Consider the following 14,200-nt stretch of genomic DNA (forward strand, 5'->3'; position numbering starts at 1 on the left):
GCCCTTTACAACGAAAATTCAGTCACACGCTGTTTAACATTTGACCCACAGCGTCTTTACTTCTCTGGCTTTACTTCAGAAACAACATCATAACAAACTCTCCCTTACAGACACAGGTGTAGTTATAGTAATAATGTCGCGCATGCGCGTTCTTCTCTCATCTGAATCGAAACCGCAAGTAAACTCGACAGGAAAATTAGGTAGTTTTGACGGCCTAAGAACTGTCAGAAACATCACAGTAAGGTACGTTCATTTCTTCTCTTTAAACGAACACATTTAGTGATTGTTTGTAAAAGTGTATGAAGCTCATAGAGAGGAAGATGAAGATCATAAAGAGATTCTGAATTATTTACAATCGAAAATACAGGCTGAAATAAAGAGTTAACAAAAAACACGAGCAGTTTTATATCAGCTTAACTGAGACTTCCATTCGGACTTGTATTTCTGATATAAAAACTTATATAAAAAGTGTCTGCTTTATGATATTTGAATAGTGAAAACTTTGTGATGTGTGATATTTCAGATTGCTTATCTGTAGACTGATAACGACAATATACAAATAAGTGACACTTTTTTTTACTTAAAGTTCTAGGATGTTGCTTTTGGTAAAATGTGAGTGAATGATTTGTGTTATAAATGTTTTAAAGATGTTGTTTGTTAGTTGGAAACATTGAAAGTCATTCCAGAGGAAGAGCAGCCATAATAGATTTGACATAATAGATATAATGGGCTTCATGTGATATTTAAGGGTTTTTCAGCAGTGCTTCAACAACAAAAGCTCAGCTCTGGAAATAATAATAAATCATCAGATGTCACAATCAGTGACTTCCAGCTCTGAACAGATCTCCTGCTGTTGAATCACTTTAAAGCATCGCTTCAGAAGAAAAGGAGCAGCTGTTTTATTTTTATTCACTACTATAAAGTAGGATCGGGAAAATAAATCGATGCATGGCAAATCAAGAAATGTTTCAGCATAGACTTTGAGATTTTCTGAGTGCATCAAGAGTCTTTCTTGAGTCGCTTCAGAGTTTATAATTTACCAGCAGATGACGGCATTCTGCTTGTTTCCAAATCCTTGAATCTAAAAGAACCACTCATAACATTGGAAATGCTGTGAAGTGAAGTGAAATTACAAGGGTCTTCACAGTGGGCTGTGTTTACATTAATCTTTCATGATCAGTCAGAAAAGCATTCTTCACGAGCGAGTCAGAAACTAGATCAGAGCACCATCTGCTGTTAAAACCTAAGATCTGAACTGATTCCAGAGAGAATTGGCATGCATTCTGAAGATCTCCGAATCCATCCACCAATGAATTCTGCACCGATTTATCATCCCAGCCCTGCTATAATGTGAAGAGACATTGTTCAGATGAGGCTAATCTATAATCCCTCATTGACGGTTATTTTTATTAATCATTTGATCAGTTATTGCTGCAGCCCTGTTCATAATGAAACAGCAGACAGAACTAAAGCAAGAATGATTTCTGTGTGTTTATCAGGATCTTCAGGATGAGGAAGAGGAAGGGATCATCTCCTGGGCACAGCTGTGTGTCTCTGAAAAATGCAAGATCCAGGATGGATCATCCTGATTTCAGTTATGACACAGTGACCTTTGACCCCAGGTGAGGATAAACATAATCAATTCAAAACATAATCAACTCAAAAACCTACTCATTGTAGAAGTCTGCATTCCCATGGTCCTCCCAACCGAGGGGGTGTTTCCTTTTCTGACTTAGCTTAAATTATGCAGAAAATTCTACACTGACATCTCTGTTGATTTAAATTTTTTAATAGATTCTTTATTTGTAGATGTTTTTTTACTTGTGCTATTTCAGCAGAGCAGATGGAGAACAACACATCTCTGGAGGAGCCACCTCTGTCTTCTGTTTGAACAACATGAACGTTACAGCGCCTCTGAATAAACATAATCAACCAGTGAATGATGAACTACAGAGAGTCAAAGACCATCACAAAACCAGCATGAAGAACAAGTATGAGAGATTATTTGAGGGACTGACACTCCAGGAGAATGAAACCATCTTGAACAGGATTTACACACAGATTTACATCATAGAGGGAGAGAGTGAAGGAGTGAATGAAGAACATGAGGTTTTACAGATGGAGAAAACAGCCAGAACATATGACTTACAAGACACTCCAATCTACTGCAATGACATCTTTAAAGCTTCAACTGTACCAGGATGTGAGGAGAAAGACCAGATCAAGACTGTTCTTACTAAAGGCATCGCTGGAATCGGAAAAACTGTCTCTGTGCAAAAGTTCATTCTGGACTGGGCTGAGGGAAAAGCCAATCAGGATGTAGATTTCATGTTTGTGCTTCCATTTCGAGAGCTGAACTTGATCCGAGATCATCAGTACAGTCTTCACAGACTTCTGCTGGACTTTCATCCTGAACTTCAAGATCTGAACTCAAAGATTTATGAGGAGTGTAAAGTTGTGTTCATCTTGGATGGTCTGGATGAAAGCAGAATCCCACTGATGTTTTCAGATGATCAGAAAGTGTGTGATGTGACTGAGACTTCATCAGTGAGTGTGTTGATGTCAAACCTCATAAAAGGAGAGCTGTGCACTTCTGCTCTCATCTGGATCACCTCCAGACCAGCAGCAGCCAATCAGATCCCCTCCAAATACATCAACCGTCTGACAGAAATTAAGGGATTCACTGAACCTCAGAAGGAGGAATATTTCAGGAAAAGAATCAGTGACCAGCATCAAGCCAGCAGAATCATCTCACACATCAGAAGAGCAAGAAGCCTCCACATCATGTGCCACATCCCCGTCTTCTGCTGGATCTCATCCACTGTGCTTCAGAAGCTCCTGGAAGTAGATCTGAGTGCAGAAATCCCCCAAACTCTAACTGAAATGTACATCCACTTTCTTCTGATTCAGATCAGCACGAGGAACCAGGAGTATGAAGAGACACATCCAAAGAAACTCCTGCAGTCCAACAGAGAAGTGATTGTGAAACTTGCTGAAGTGGCTTTCAAACAGCTGATGAAGGGCAATGTGATGTTCTATAAGGAGGACCTGATTGAGAGCGGCATAGATGTCACTGATGACTCTATGTATTCTAGGATTTGCACTGAGATCTTTAAGAAGGAATCTGTGATTCATCAGAGGAAAGTCTACAGCTTCATTCATCTCAGCCTTCAGGAGTTTCTTGCTGCTTTCTACGTAATATATTGCTTTTTAATGAAGAACATAGAACCAATACAATTTTTTCTGCATGAATTTACATCTTACACATTTAAAGTCTCTCTGTATAATCTATTAAGATCAGCAGTAAATAAAGCACTCATAAGTAAGAATGGTCAGCTGGATCTGTTCTTGCGGTTCCTGCTAGGCGTCTCACTGAAGTCCAATCAGAGACTCTTACAGGATCTACTGACACACACAGAGATCAGATTAGAGAGCATCAAGGGAACCACACAGGACATTAAAGAGATGATGAAAGATATACATAATAGTTATCGTCTCTCTGCTGGTCAGTCCATCAATCTGTTCCTCTGTCTGCTGGAAGTGAAAGATCAGACTCTGTCCAGAGAGATTCAGGAGTTTTTGAAATCAGACAAACACTCAGAGAAGAAACTCTCTCCTGCTCACTGCTCAACAATCTCCTACATGCTTCAGACGTCAGAGGAGCCGCTGGATAAGCTTGATCTCAAGAAATACAACACATCAGATGAGGGGAGAAGAAGACTGATACCAGCTGTGATTAACTGCAGAAAAGCTATGTGAGTATTTTTAATGAATTATTTTGTGTATTTTGTGACAGAGTATGTTTACATGCTTTAATGTTCAAAAGACACCTTGTTTTTCAAATACTGTACATTATTGCAACTCCCCACTTCTCTCAGTTGCATTGTTTTCTACAAGACCCTCCTTCTGACAAGACTCTGATTGGCCCCTTTCCATAATCATGAGCTTCATCTACACATTGCCATCATATTTTTGCATGGCACTTTTCTTTTTAAGTAAACCTAACTTGGAACACTTGGAACATGATATAATCTACCAAGTAATTTTTTAGTTGTGTTAACATTTAAACTAGTGATGGTTAAATGAAGCATTTCAGCTTATTGTTTCACAATTCACAATTACCTGATGGTAAAATAAAAAAGTTGAGAATAAGCAGATATATTATAGACAGAGAAATAAAGTCCAGTGATCAGAAATTAAAAGTCCTGAAATTAAAACTCAGCAGCTGATTTCAACAGAGGAGGAACCAAGTCATACCCTTCAAGACACAAACAAGTCTTGAGTCAAACCTTAAGTCCTCAAAGAGTAAAAGTGAATAAAATAAGAGACTTATTAAGTTATGATTGTGCATAAGTGATGAACACTTCCTGTTATTGTCGCAGTTACACTGTAGCAGGACTGAACACCTATGTCTATCCTTTCCCCTCCTTGCTGGACATGTTTGAAAGTGAAAATGAAACTGGAAGAAGAAGTGTGCCACTGCACAGAAGAAGTGTCAGCAGCTGCACTTGATCACAGATTGCCACATATTGATTTATGCCAATAATGTTTGCCTACAAAACCACCACTGGCTCTGCACCCGTTTACTTAAATTTACTTAATTCAGAGAGCTTTTATTCTGCTGAATCCCACATTATTTTTCACCCCAAAGAGGCACAAAATCACTTTCACTGACATTTTTATTAAATATTCTCTCCTGGTGGAATTACCTGCCCAACTCAACTCAAACAACTAACACTAAACACTCTTTTTCCTATTCTATTGACTTGTTTTCTTCATTAAAAAAACTTGCTATGTGTACTGCATTAGGCTAACCTAGACTTGTCATGTTGTTCTTTTGTTGGATTTCATTGCTTCTGTTATTATTATTATTATTATTATTATTTTCATCTCTTCTAGACTCTCTGGCTGTGGTCCCTCAGATCAGCATTGTGAAATTGTGTCATCAGCTTTAAAATCTTCAAATTGTTTCCTGAGAGAGCTGGATCTGAGTAACAATGACCTCCAGGATTCAGGAGTGAAGCTGCTCTCTGATGGACTGAAGAGGCCAAACTGTCAGCTGCAGATACTGAGGTATTAAGAACATATAAGAGAACATTTACAGTCAGCTGGTCACAATATTGATGTGTGTCTGTAGATGATCTGTTTGTTTGAGTGTGTAGGTGATCTGTGTGTGTCTTTGTGTGTGTCTGTAGATGATTTGTCTGTGTATGTCTATATATGATCTGACTGTTGATGTGTTTTCTGCTTTCTTTCAGGTTTGCTGTCTGTAATCTTACTGCTCAGTGTTGTGAGAGTTTGTCATCAGCTCTACAATCCTCAAACTGTGTCCTAAAAGAGCTGGATCTGAGTAACAATGACCTGCAGGATTCAGGAGTGAAGCTGCTCTCTGATGGACTGAAGAGTCCAAACTGTCAGCTGCAGATACTGAGGTATTAAGAACATATAAGAGATCATTTACAGTCAGCTGGTCACAATGTTGATGTGCGTCTGTAGATGATCTGACCATGTGTCTGTAAATTATCTGTGTTTGTGCGTAGATCAGCAACTGGCAGTGTCTTTTAGTACGGCTTTCTTAAGTAGACTTGAATGATCAATTTAAAACACTTAAAAAGTCACATATAAAATTGGTTTCAGTTTATAATGTTAAATATTATACACATTTTTGGCGTTTTATTTTAGGTGTTCAAGAATATATTTTTTTGCAGTATAAGTAACAACCATCTCAATATGTTTTTACAGCTCCTCTCTCAGGAGCTCTATAAAAAACAGCTTGATATTCATGAGCCTCTCTTTGATTCACCTGTTCTTTTTGTGAGTGACACACAAATTTGGCTACATAGTCAACGTAATACAGCCTCAAATTATAAATATGATCACATACCTGATGCCACCGATAGACAAAACAAACAACAACAGCTGTGGTAAGACAAGATAAATGAGTGGACTGGACAATAATGATCATCAAAAAATGCTTGAGTTTTCACACATCTTATCAAAAATGGTTAAAAAACTATATATTTTTGTTGTTATGGGCTCATCATGACTAGATAGATACAGCGAGTTTATCCTTTCTATACAATTTAGATCTGATTCACCTCATAGTAACAATCCTGTCAGATCATCCATCCTTGGAGTGAGCTATTGGTCGGCCAATCTATTTTCTTCTAGTTATCTTTCCATCATGTTTTCATGTTGTTGTTGCTCAGCAATCGATTTTTTTCAATAGGAGAGATGGACTTTTGTTTATTATTATTTTGTGCTATATCATTGGTTACTATGTTATTTCTGTTTTAAAAGCCAGCAATAAATAAAACTTTAACTTCTAAAGAGTTTTCATATGATTTTATACATTAGTAATGATGTAAAATTAATAAATGCATAATAATTGTCATAATCATAAAACCATGATTATTTCCTCAGACAATAATCATACCAACAAATAAACATCATTGCATCTCTGTGTCTGTAGATGATCTGTGTGTCTTTGTAGATGATTTGTACATGTGCATGTGTGTGTGTATGTGAAGTGAATGTGCAGTAAACCAGTCATAATGACAGTTGATGTATGTGTGTAGATGGTCTGACTGTTGATGTGTGTTTTCTGCTCTCTTTCAGGCTTGCTGGCTGTAATCTCACTGCTCAGTCTTGTGAGAGTCTGTCATCAGCTCTTCAATCCTCTAACTGTGTCCTGAGAGAGCTGGATCTGAGTAACAATGACCTGCAGGATTCAGGAGTGAAGCTGCTCTCTGATGGACTGAAGAGTCCAAACTGTCAGCTGCAGATACTGAGGTATTAACAACATATAAGAGATAATTTAAAGTCAGCTGGTCACAATGTTGATGTGCGTTTGTAGATGATCTGACCATGTGTCTGTAAATTATCTGTGTTTGTGCGTAGATCAGGGATGAGCAACTGGCAGTGTCTGCAGGGGAGAATATGCAGTTATCTAGTCAATATTGATGTGTATGTGTGTGTGTAGATGATCTGACTGTGTGTGTGTCTGTAGGTTGTCAGGCTGTATGGTGACAGAGGAAGGCTGTGGCTATTTGTCTTCAGCTCTGAGTTCAAACCCCTCACACCTGAGAGAGCTGGATCTAAGCTACAATCACCCAGGAGATTCAGGAGTGCAGCTGCTCAAACACAAACTGGAGGATCCAGACTATACACTGCAGATACTCAAGTATGCCAAAGTATACTTTTATTACAAAAAAGTATTACATACGTTACCGCAGTATTTCCCAACCTTTTTTTCTGTTGCATAACGTAACATTACTATGATCAACAGCAAAGATTAAATTATTAATAATACCAATAATCATAAATAATAATAAAAAACAATAATAATAACTAAACATTATAGAGATAGGAGATTTTTGATAATTTTCCATGTGGCACAGTGAAATTCTGCTTCCACATGCATACAGTTGAACTAGAGATGTGACTGTGCCCTGTCCCCCGTGTGTGTATACTAGTATATGTTTGGCTTAATTCTCATTAGTGAACTTGTGTGAATGATGCAGATCTAGATTAATGTGTGTTTGTGTGCTTATAGTGTTGATCATGGAGGAGAGATCAGGATAACAACAGGCCTACAAAAATGTATGTCCACAAACACACACACATACATTTTTCTTGGACTATATTGATAAGTTTACAGACTTTTATTTCTCTCAGGTTTAAAGTGAATTTTTGTGAATTGACTGAACACCACAGAAACCTGTGCAAGTCAGTAGATTTAAAGAGAAGTCATGCTTGTTATATTATATATATATATATGCACTAATCTGCACTGCTTTAGGCCTGACAGGGATTTTTCACTCAGGGCTTTGACTTTTGTTTGAGCTCTGAGATCTGAATCACTAGTCACTGTTCAACAGCTTTTACTGTATTAGTGAACACATTTGAGGATTGTTCGTAAATCTAGTCAAAACTGTAAACACACATAGACATCTTCACTGTTGTGGTGTTCTTGATGTTTTTCTCTTTTTGTCTTAAGACACCTGTGATCTCACACTGGATCCAAACACAGCTCACACTAAGCTTGAGCTGTCTGACGAGAACAGGAAGATCACTCATGAGTTTGAGCGTCAGCAGTATCCTGATCATCCAGACAGGTTTGACGGTGTTCCTCAGGTTCTGAGTGTTCAGAGTCTGACTGGACGCTGTTACTGGGAGGCTGAATGGAGTGGAGATAATGCTGATATTTCAGTGTCATATAAAGGAATCAACAGGAAAGGAGTGAAAGAAGACTCTATGTTTGGATGGAATGAAAAGTCCTGGAGTCTGGACTGCTCTGATAACAGATTCTCTGTCTGGCACAATAATAAGAGCACTAATATACCTTCTGTCAGTTCATCCTCTAATAGAGTAGGAGTGTATCTGGACTGGTCAGCCGGTTCTCTGTCCTTCTACAGCGTCTCTGACACACACACACTCACACACTTACACACATTCAACACCACATTCACCGAACCCCTCTATGCTGGATTTACAGTTTATTATGATTCCTCAGTGTCTCTGTGTGATATTAAATCTTGTAAATCCTCTTTCTGATGTTCACATGAACACAAATTCATTAAATTGCACATTATTAGAGGCCAAGTACAGAAGCTGCACCTATTGTATCTGTTAGGATTCTTCTTGTTTTCCACTTTTGAGTCTACAGCAGCCCATAAAACTGCTTGCTGAAAAATTATGAAATTTGGCACACTAACTGAGAAAGGTTTCAATTGTCAGCATAGCAAATTTAGAGGAATTTTGAACTCAAACTCATTAATGCCACAAGTTGTCAAAAATTTCATTCATGTTTATACTAATGACTTTCTGAATTTTATTTTTTTCTGAATCATGGGCTCATGCCAATTCAAATGAACTCCAAAATATAAAATTCATAAGGTTCTGTTTTTTTTGTTGTTTTCAATAGTTTGAAAAAAGTACCTAGACTGTTTTTCAGGTTTTCACAAAAAATGGCTCAGATCATCTTTAGACCATGCTGGAAAAAAGTTATTGAATTCAAGTCTATTAGTCAAACTGTTCACGAATAACCCACAAACAAAATCAATCAAAAGCATGTAAAAATGGATGCATCTCCACAACGGTGTATTGAGACCAAACTTGGTGAGCATTATAACAGACATGACCTGACATTACCTGCAGTATTTCACGCTGTGCCACCTAGTTGCCAGAAAAATATATATTTTCATCCCAAAACTGGTCTCTTTAGATTGTGTGCATCATGCTGAGTCGAACGAAACCCAGTTTTCATTTTCAAAATGAAAACAAATTTAGCCATAAGTCCTTTTTCTCTTTTCAAAATGAGATATTTTCACACATGTATGGGTAAAGTAAAACACACTCTAAGGACATGTAAAAGATTCAATGGGATTGTGCTTCTTGGTGGCGTTATAAGTAAACAAAACTTGACATTACCATTGACCACAATAAAGAATAATGACATAAAATACTATATTTTATGACGTCTTGGAGTCGGAGTCAAATCTTGAGTTTTTGGCCATGAGTCTTAGTTGCGTCTCAAGTCATTTAACGGCTCACTAAAAAATCCCATTCAGAACCCTTATCAATTGAAATCATATTTTCAAAGCTTTTTCAAATGCTAGACAAAATATATGATCCATCGTCTGCTTTGAAAAAAAAAAGTGAATTTACATCCAGCCTGATGATTATGTTTTAATCCATTGTTCAAAAGAGTTTGTAATCAAATTCCATAATCTAGCATGATACACAAGGAAATATTTAACACAGATATTACAAAACCATACAAATAAATTATTTCCTCATGAGACAAGTCAGGGGGAATTAATAAAAGTTAAAAGAGTTGTGGTCTCCATATTTTCGTCCAAGCGAATGTCCGGACTAAAAAATGCATAAATAAAATTGTATTGTATTTTTACATTTAGATACAAGCAAGGTCATGTAACAACAATAATAATAATAATAATAATAATGTTTCTGTTCAGGGTTTTCCTCCTAAAATGTATTTTAATACTTTACTTATAAGCAGTAACTAGCCCAATAAAATAATGTAGCTACAATAATCAAAACATTCTTACCTCGAGCATAAAAGAAAGATAACTGTTTCTAAGACTACTTGTTTTTTTCACAAATATTCTTAGCCCAGATATTCTTTCTCAGAATAATGCTAAATGTAAACACCTAGTCAGAGTCATAGGTTATAGATTTGTGTGTCTTTTTCCACCCTCACACCACATTGATTTAATAACAGCATCACCTATTGGTCAAACAGTATAGGCCAATAAATCATATTAATAGAGTTTGTATTTATTTATTAGCTATTTATTTAACTATTATTAGTTTTTGGCTATATTTATATTTATTTTTAATATCATCAAAAATCTATAAATCAGAGACACATACTGTACATACTAAATCTTTAATAATCAGAGTAATAAGTTTGCTTTAACATTTATATTGTAAATTGATCTTATTTAATAAAAGTACATTTGTGACTCATCTAATGATGAATTTGTTGATGAATCTTTGATGACCGTATGAATAATGATGAATGTGTTTGAGATCAGCAGAATGAAACGCAGAGGCTGAATTGAATCTGTGCTAATTTCACATGAAAAAAATTTGTACAAACACCCACAGTGTTGTGTATGAGTACACCTGTGTCAAGGACCCTGTGAAACTACAACATACAACAAGTTTCAGTGAATTAATTTTAAATCTCCCTAACACTGTTCGAGAGGCAGACACACTCTGTCAGTTAAAATCTAGATTAAAAACACATTTAAAGAGTATAAAATGTGATAGTTAATAGTTATAAAATTATGTTTTGGAGAGTTAGCATTTAATAGTTGAATCTTTAATGACATATAAACTAGTCAGATGTGTCCACAGCAATCCAGAGTGATTTATTCATCAATTTTAGACAGTTCATGAATAGTTCAATAGTTCAGAAAAAGTGAAAGTGCAGAAACTCTTTAAATACTCGATAGACCGAGAGACAGGAAATACAAAGATGATGACATCAGTGCAGCAGCTGCAGTGTCGCCATAGTAACAGCCAATAGAAGAAGCTGGGGACAGTCAGGTGACCAGACTCTGGATCCAGCAGCTGCAGAGAGACACATATATGTTGAGATGAATCAGCAGATGAACAGACATGAAGATGATTTCAGCATCTCGTGAGGATCTGTCCCAGCCGGTTTTATCTGTTTTAAACTACTGTACATTGAGAACATTTTTTCATTTCTGACCTCTATATATGTGGAATTTTTAGTTAAATGTATGCTGGATAACAAGTGAAAAAAGAAAACAAACACAAAGAGAAGAGCCATAAAAACATTCTTGTTGAAATAAATGTTACCCAAAGCAAAACAACATTTTATTTTAGTTACCAAGTTACCAAAGCATAATTTCTCTTTTTTGTTTGTTGCACAAAAATAACTATAAAAATTTAAAAAATATATAAAACTATGTTAGTTTGAACCATGATGTAATGATGTAAATGATTTATTTATTACAATATTAGTGGTTAAAACAAGTGTATTTATTTTAGGTCATTTCATTTTTATTTGTGAAATGTTTTGTGCTTTTTGCCGTCTTGCTGTTTATTTTTGGTGATGAAGAGTATGGTGAGCGGCTGGTACCTGTGGCGCCGGTCTGTGCTGACGGTGCTTTAGTGCTGCTGCTGGTGATGGTGGAGCTGATGGTGGAGCTGACGGTGGTGTCTGTGAGGGTGGAGTTCCTGCCGCCCTTCAGATCGAGCTGCAGCGTGTCCAGATCCGACTGCAGCTGAAGCCTGATCCACTCCTGGATCTGTGCGGCACTTTCATACGTCTTTAGATCAGCCACGTTCACACCCAGCAGACTCTTGACCTCGGGCACGTTCAGCACCTGCACACACACACACATACACACCAGCAGACCATGAGCTGAAGAGAAAAACCCAACAACCACTGAAACAGATCAGAGTCTGTTCTCTGGTGTGTAACACTGCAGTCTATATCTGTTTAAACTGTGCCTTCATGTCGTCATCAGACAGGAATGACTGACAGGAGACTCACGTTGATGACGCTCTGCTTCAGACTCATGAATGTGGGCACGTCCATATTCACACTAGAGTTCACAAGAGTACGAATGAACGTCGAATCAGCACCGCCTGAAAACACACGCACGCACACACACAGAAGATCAGCCTGACAGCAGCAGTGTGACGTATGTCTGTGTGTGTGTGTGTGTCTGTGAGTGAGTGTGTGTGTGTCTGTGTGTGTGTGTCTGTGTGAGTGAGTGTGTGTTTGTCTGTGAGTGAGTGTGTGTGTGTCTGTAAGTGTGAGTGTGTGTGTGTGTGTGTGAGTGTGTGTGTGTGTGAGTGAGTGTGTGTGTGTGTGTGTGTCTGTGAGTGTGTGTGTCTGTGAGTGTGTGTCTGTGAGTGAGTGTGTGTGTGAGTGAGTGTGTGTGTGTGTGAGTGAGTGTGTGTGTGTGTGTGTGAGTGAGTGTGTGTGTGTGTGTGAGTGTGTGTGTGTGTGTGTGTGTGTGTGTGTGTGTGTGTGTGTGTGTGTGTGTGTGTGTGTGTGAGTGTGTGTGTGTGTGTGTGTGTGTGTGTGTGTGAGTGTGTGTGTGTGTGTGTGTGTGTGTGTGTGAGTGTGTGTCTGTGTGTGTCTGTGTGTGTCTGTGTGTGTGTGTTGTTACCGAGATAGTTCTGCAGCAGCTGGTATGTGGTGATGCTGACAGGGTTTGTACTGCGTGTGTTTGTGTTGAATGCATTCTGAGCGATACTGAACAGAATTGAATTCTTCTCTGAGCTACAGCTGGTCAAAGAGAGAGCAGAAGCTCGCCTGCAAACACACACAAACACACACACAGATGTTTACTTTTAATTCTTAAAAAGACTTCTACTTCTATTTAATAAACACATGTATGTGTGTACTCACTCCACACTAGCAGCTGTGATGTTGCTCAGCACACTGGTGTTCAGCGCACACAAGTTCGTTCCTCCTAAAGCATTTAGCTCATTAGTGCCCAGACTGTTTCCTTTCACACTCAGATACTTACTGACCATCAGCTGGACCTGAGAGAGACACACACATCAACACACTGAAGAACCAGAAATGCTCCATGATGCTCGGCTCTGCTCAAGGCCAAAGGTTAGTTTTTCACTAGCGTATGCACACACACACACACTCACACACACACACACAGTACCATCTCTGCGTCCCAGTCTCCGTTGCTTGGGTTCATCAGAGACGAGAGTGTGTCGATCTTGGTCACATTCCACTTTCTGACATCATCAGGTGTGGCAACACGGGAGGCGGAGCTTAAAACCTGCAGCACCTCGTCAGGTAGTCCGCCCGGATACGCCTGAGAGGGGCGGGACACACACGCATCTCTATGGCGACACTGTGATCAACAGCAGCTACAGGTGTGGGTTCAGGTGTGTGTTTTACCTGGTTGAGTTTGTCCAGGACAATTCGCTGGTAGCTCCTGTCGTAAACTCGGTCGGTCACCGCCTCCAGGTTGTCCTTCAGAGTCTGGACCGCCAAGCAGGCGTTAAACTGCTGCACGTCGTATGCAAACGGAAACATGTCGCTGTACACCTGAGCCTGCAGGATCTGTCCCACAGTGCATGCTGTTTCTACAGGACACCAGATTCAAATTCAGATTCAAATCACACACACTCATTTAATGAAAATAAAAAAACTAAATGTATCAAGGTTTCCAAAAAAGGTATATACCGTTATTTATATAAAGGTGTATATATATATAAAACGTCATTTGTGCACATGATCAGGGTGGTACCACCTCTACCACCTTTTTTTGTTTGTTTTTTTGTAATAAAGTACTATTTTACAAGGAGTGTTCTGTTTTTATTTTTTAATAAAAAATTTTATTATAGTTTAAAACTATGTGTGACTTAATCAGTTATCGACAAATGCGGTCGAAGCTATCAGTATCGGTAAAATTCAATATGAGTTGAGCTCTAATCTGTGTACTCAAAACAATGATAAATACTAGAAATGACGTGTCCCTAACTAAGCAAGCCAGAGGAAACAGTTCTATCTTTATTTGACCCTTTAACTGTGGTACTATCTACTATTTTATCTGTCGTGCACACATCCTTTCTACGCTATCTACTTATTTACTTAAAGAAACCCTTGCTATGTGTATTGTGTTAGGCTAACTGAGACTTGCTCTTTAGTTGCTTCGATTGT

General features: G+C 38.1%; 2 protein-coding genes across 5 annotated transcripts in view; one reads left to right on the forward strand and one right to left on the reverse strand.

Annotated features, from left to right (window-relative positions):
- Window positions 1-28: 28 nt before the first annotated feature.
- On the forward strand, window positions 29-9,668 carry LOC122355529 (NACHT, LRR and PYD domains-containing protein 3-like). Of its 3 annotated transcripts, none has more exons than XM_043254088.1 (9): window positions 29-243; window positions 1,500-1,622; window positions 1,839-3,755; window positions 4,900-5,073; window positions 5,259-5,432; window positions 6,619-6,792; window positions 7,010-7,183; window positions 7,556-7,602; window positions 8,000-9,668. In XM_043254088.1, the coding sequence occupies exons 1-9, from the start codon at window positions 134-136 to the stop codon at window positions 8,554-8,556; spliced, it is 3,450 nt and encodes a 1,149-aa protein (XP_043110023.1). In that variant the 5' UTR covers window positions 29-133; the 3' UTR covers window positions 8,557-9,668. The 3 variants fall into 3 exon arrangements, with proteins under 3 accessions (XP_043110023.1, XP_043109938.1, XP_043110099.1); XM_043254003.1 differs by having other exon boundaries at window positions 30-243; window positions 1,836-3,755; XM_043254164.1 differs by lacking the exon at window positions 5,259-5,432 and having other exon boundaries at window positions 31-243; window positions 1,836-3,755.
- A 1,210-nt stretch (window positions 9,669-10,878) lies between these two features.
- The window catches only part of mslnb (mesothelin b), a 35,902-nt gene continuing 32,580 nt past the window's right edge, over window positions 10,879-14,200 (reverse strand). For both annotated transcript variants that reach the window (XM_043252743.1, XM_043252815.1), the window contains 7 exons: window positions 13,436-13,623; window positions 13,194-13,349; window positions 12,923-13,059; window positions 12,681-12,826; window positions 12,056-12,150; window positions 11,639-11,885; window positions 10,879-11,103 (listed from right to left, as the gene is read on the reverse strand). In XM_043252743.1, the coding sequence (XP_043108678.1) occupies window positions 11,018-11,103; window positions 11,639-11,885; window positions 12,056-12,150; window positions 12,681-12,826; window positions 12,923-13,059; window positions 13,194-13,349; window positions 13,436-13,623 (1,055 nt within the window). In that variant the 3' untranslated portion in view covers window positions 10,879-11,017. The remainder of the gene's footprint in view (window positions 11,104-11,638; window positions 11,886-12,055; window positions 12,151-12,680; window positions 12,827-12,922; window positions 13,060-13,193; window positions 13,350-13,435; window positions 13,624-14,200) is intronic.

The sequence above is a fragment of the Puntigrus tetrazona genome, chromosome 1, assembly GCF_018831695.1.
Source record: "Puntigrus tetrazona isolate hp1 chromosome 1, ASM1883169v1, whole genome shotgun sequence".
NCBI lineage: Eukaryota > Metazoa > Chordata > Actinopteri > Cypriniformes > Cyprinidae > Puntigrus > Puntigrus tetrazona.

What these genes read in the sequence shown, in the direction of transcription:
- LOC122355529 (XM_043254003.1), top strand. Translation starts at nt 134, where the DNA reads ATGTCGCGCATGCGCGTTCTTCTCTCATCTGAATCGAAACCGCAAGTA. An exon ending in TGTCAGCTGCAGATACTGAG is followed by an intron (nt 5,433 to 6,618) that starts GTATTAAGAACA and finishes GCTCTCTTTCAG; the next exon opens with GCTTGCTGGCTGTAATCTCA. An exon ending in AACAACAGGCCTACAAAAAT is followed by an intron (nt 7,603 to 7,999) that starts GTATGTCCACAA and finishes TTTTGTCTTAAG; the next exon opens with ACACCTGTGATCTCACACTG.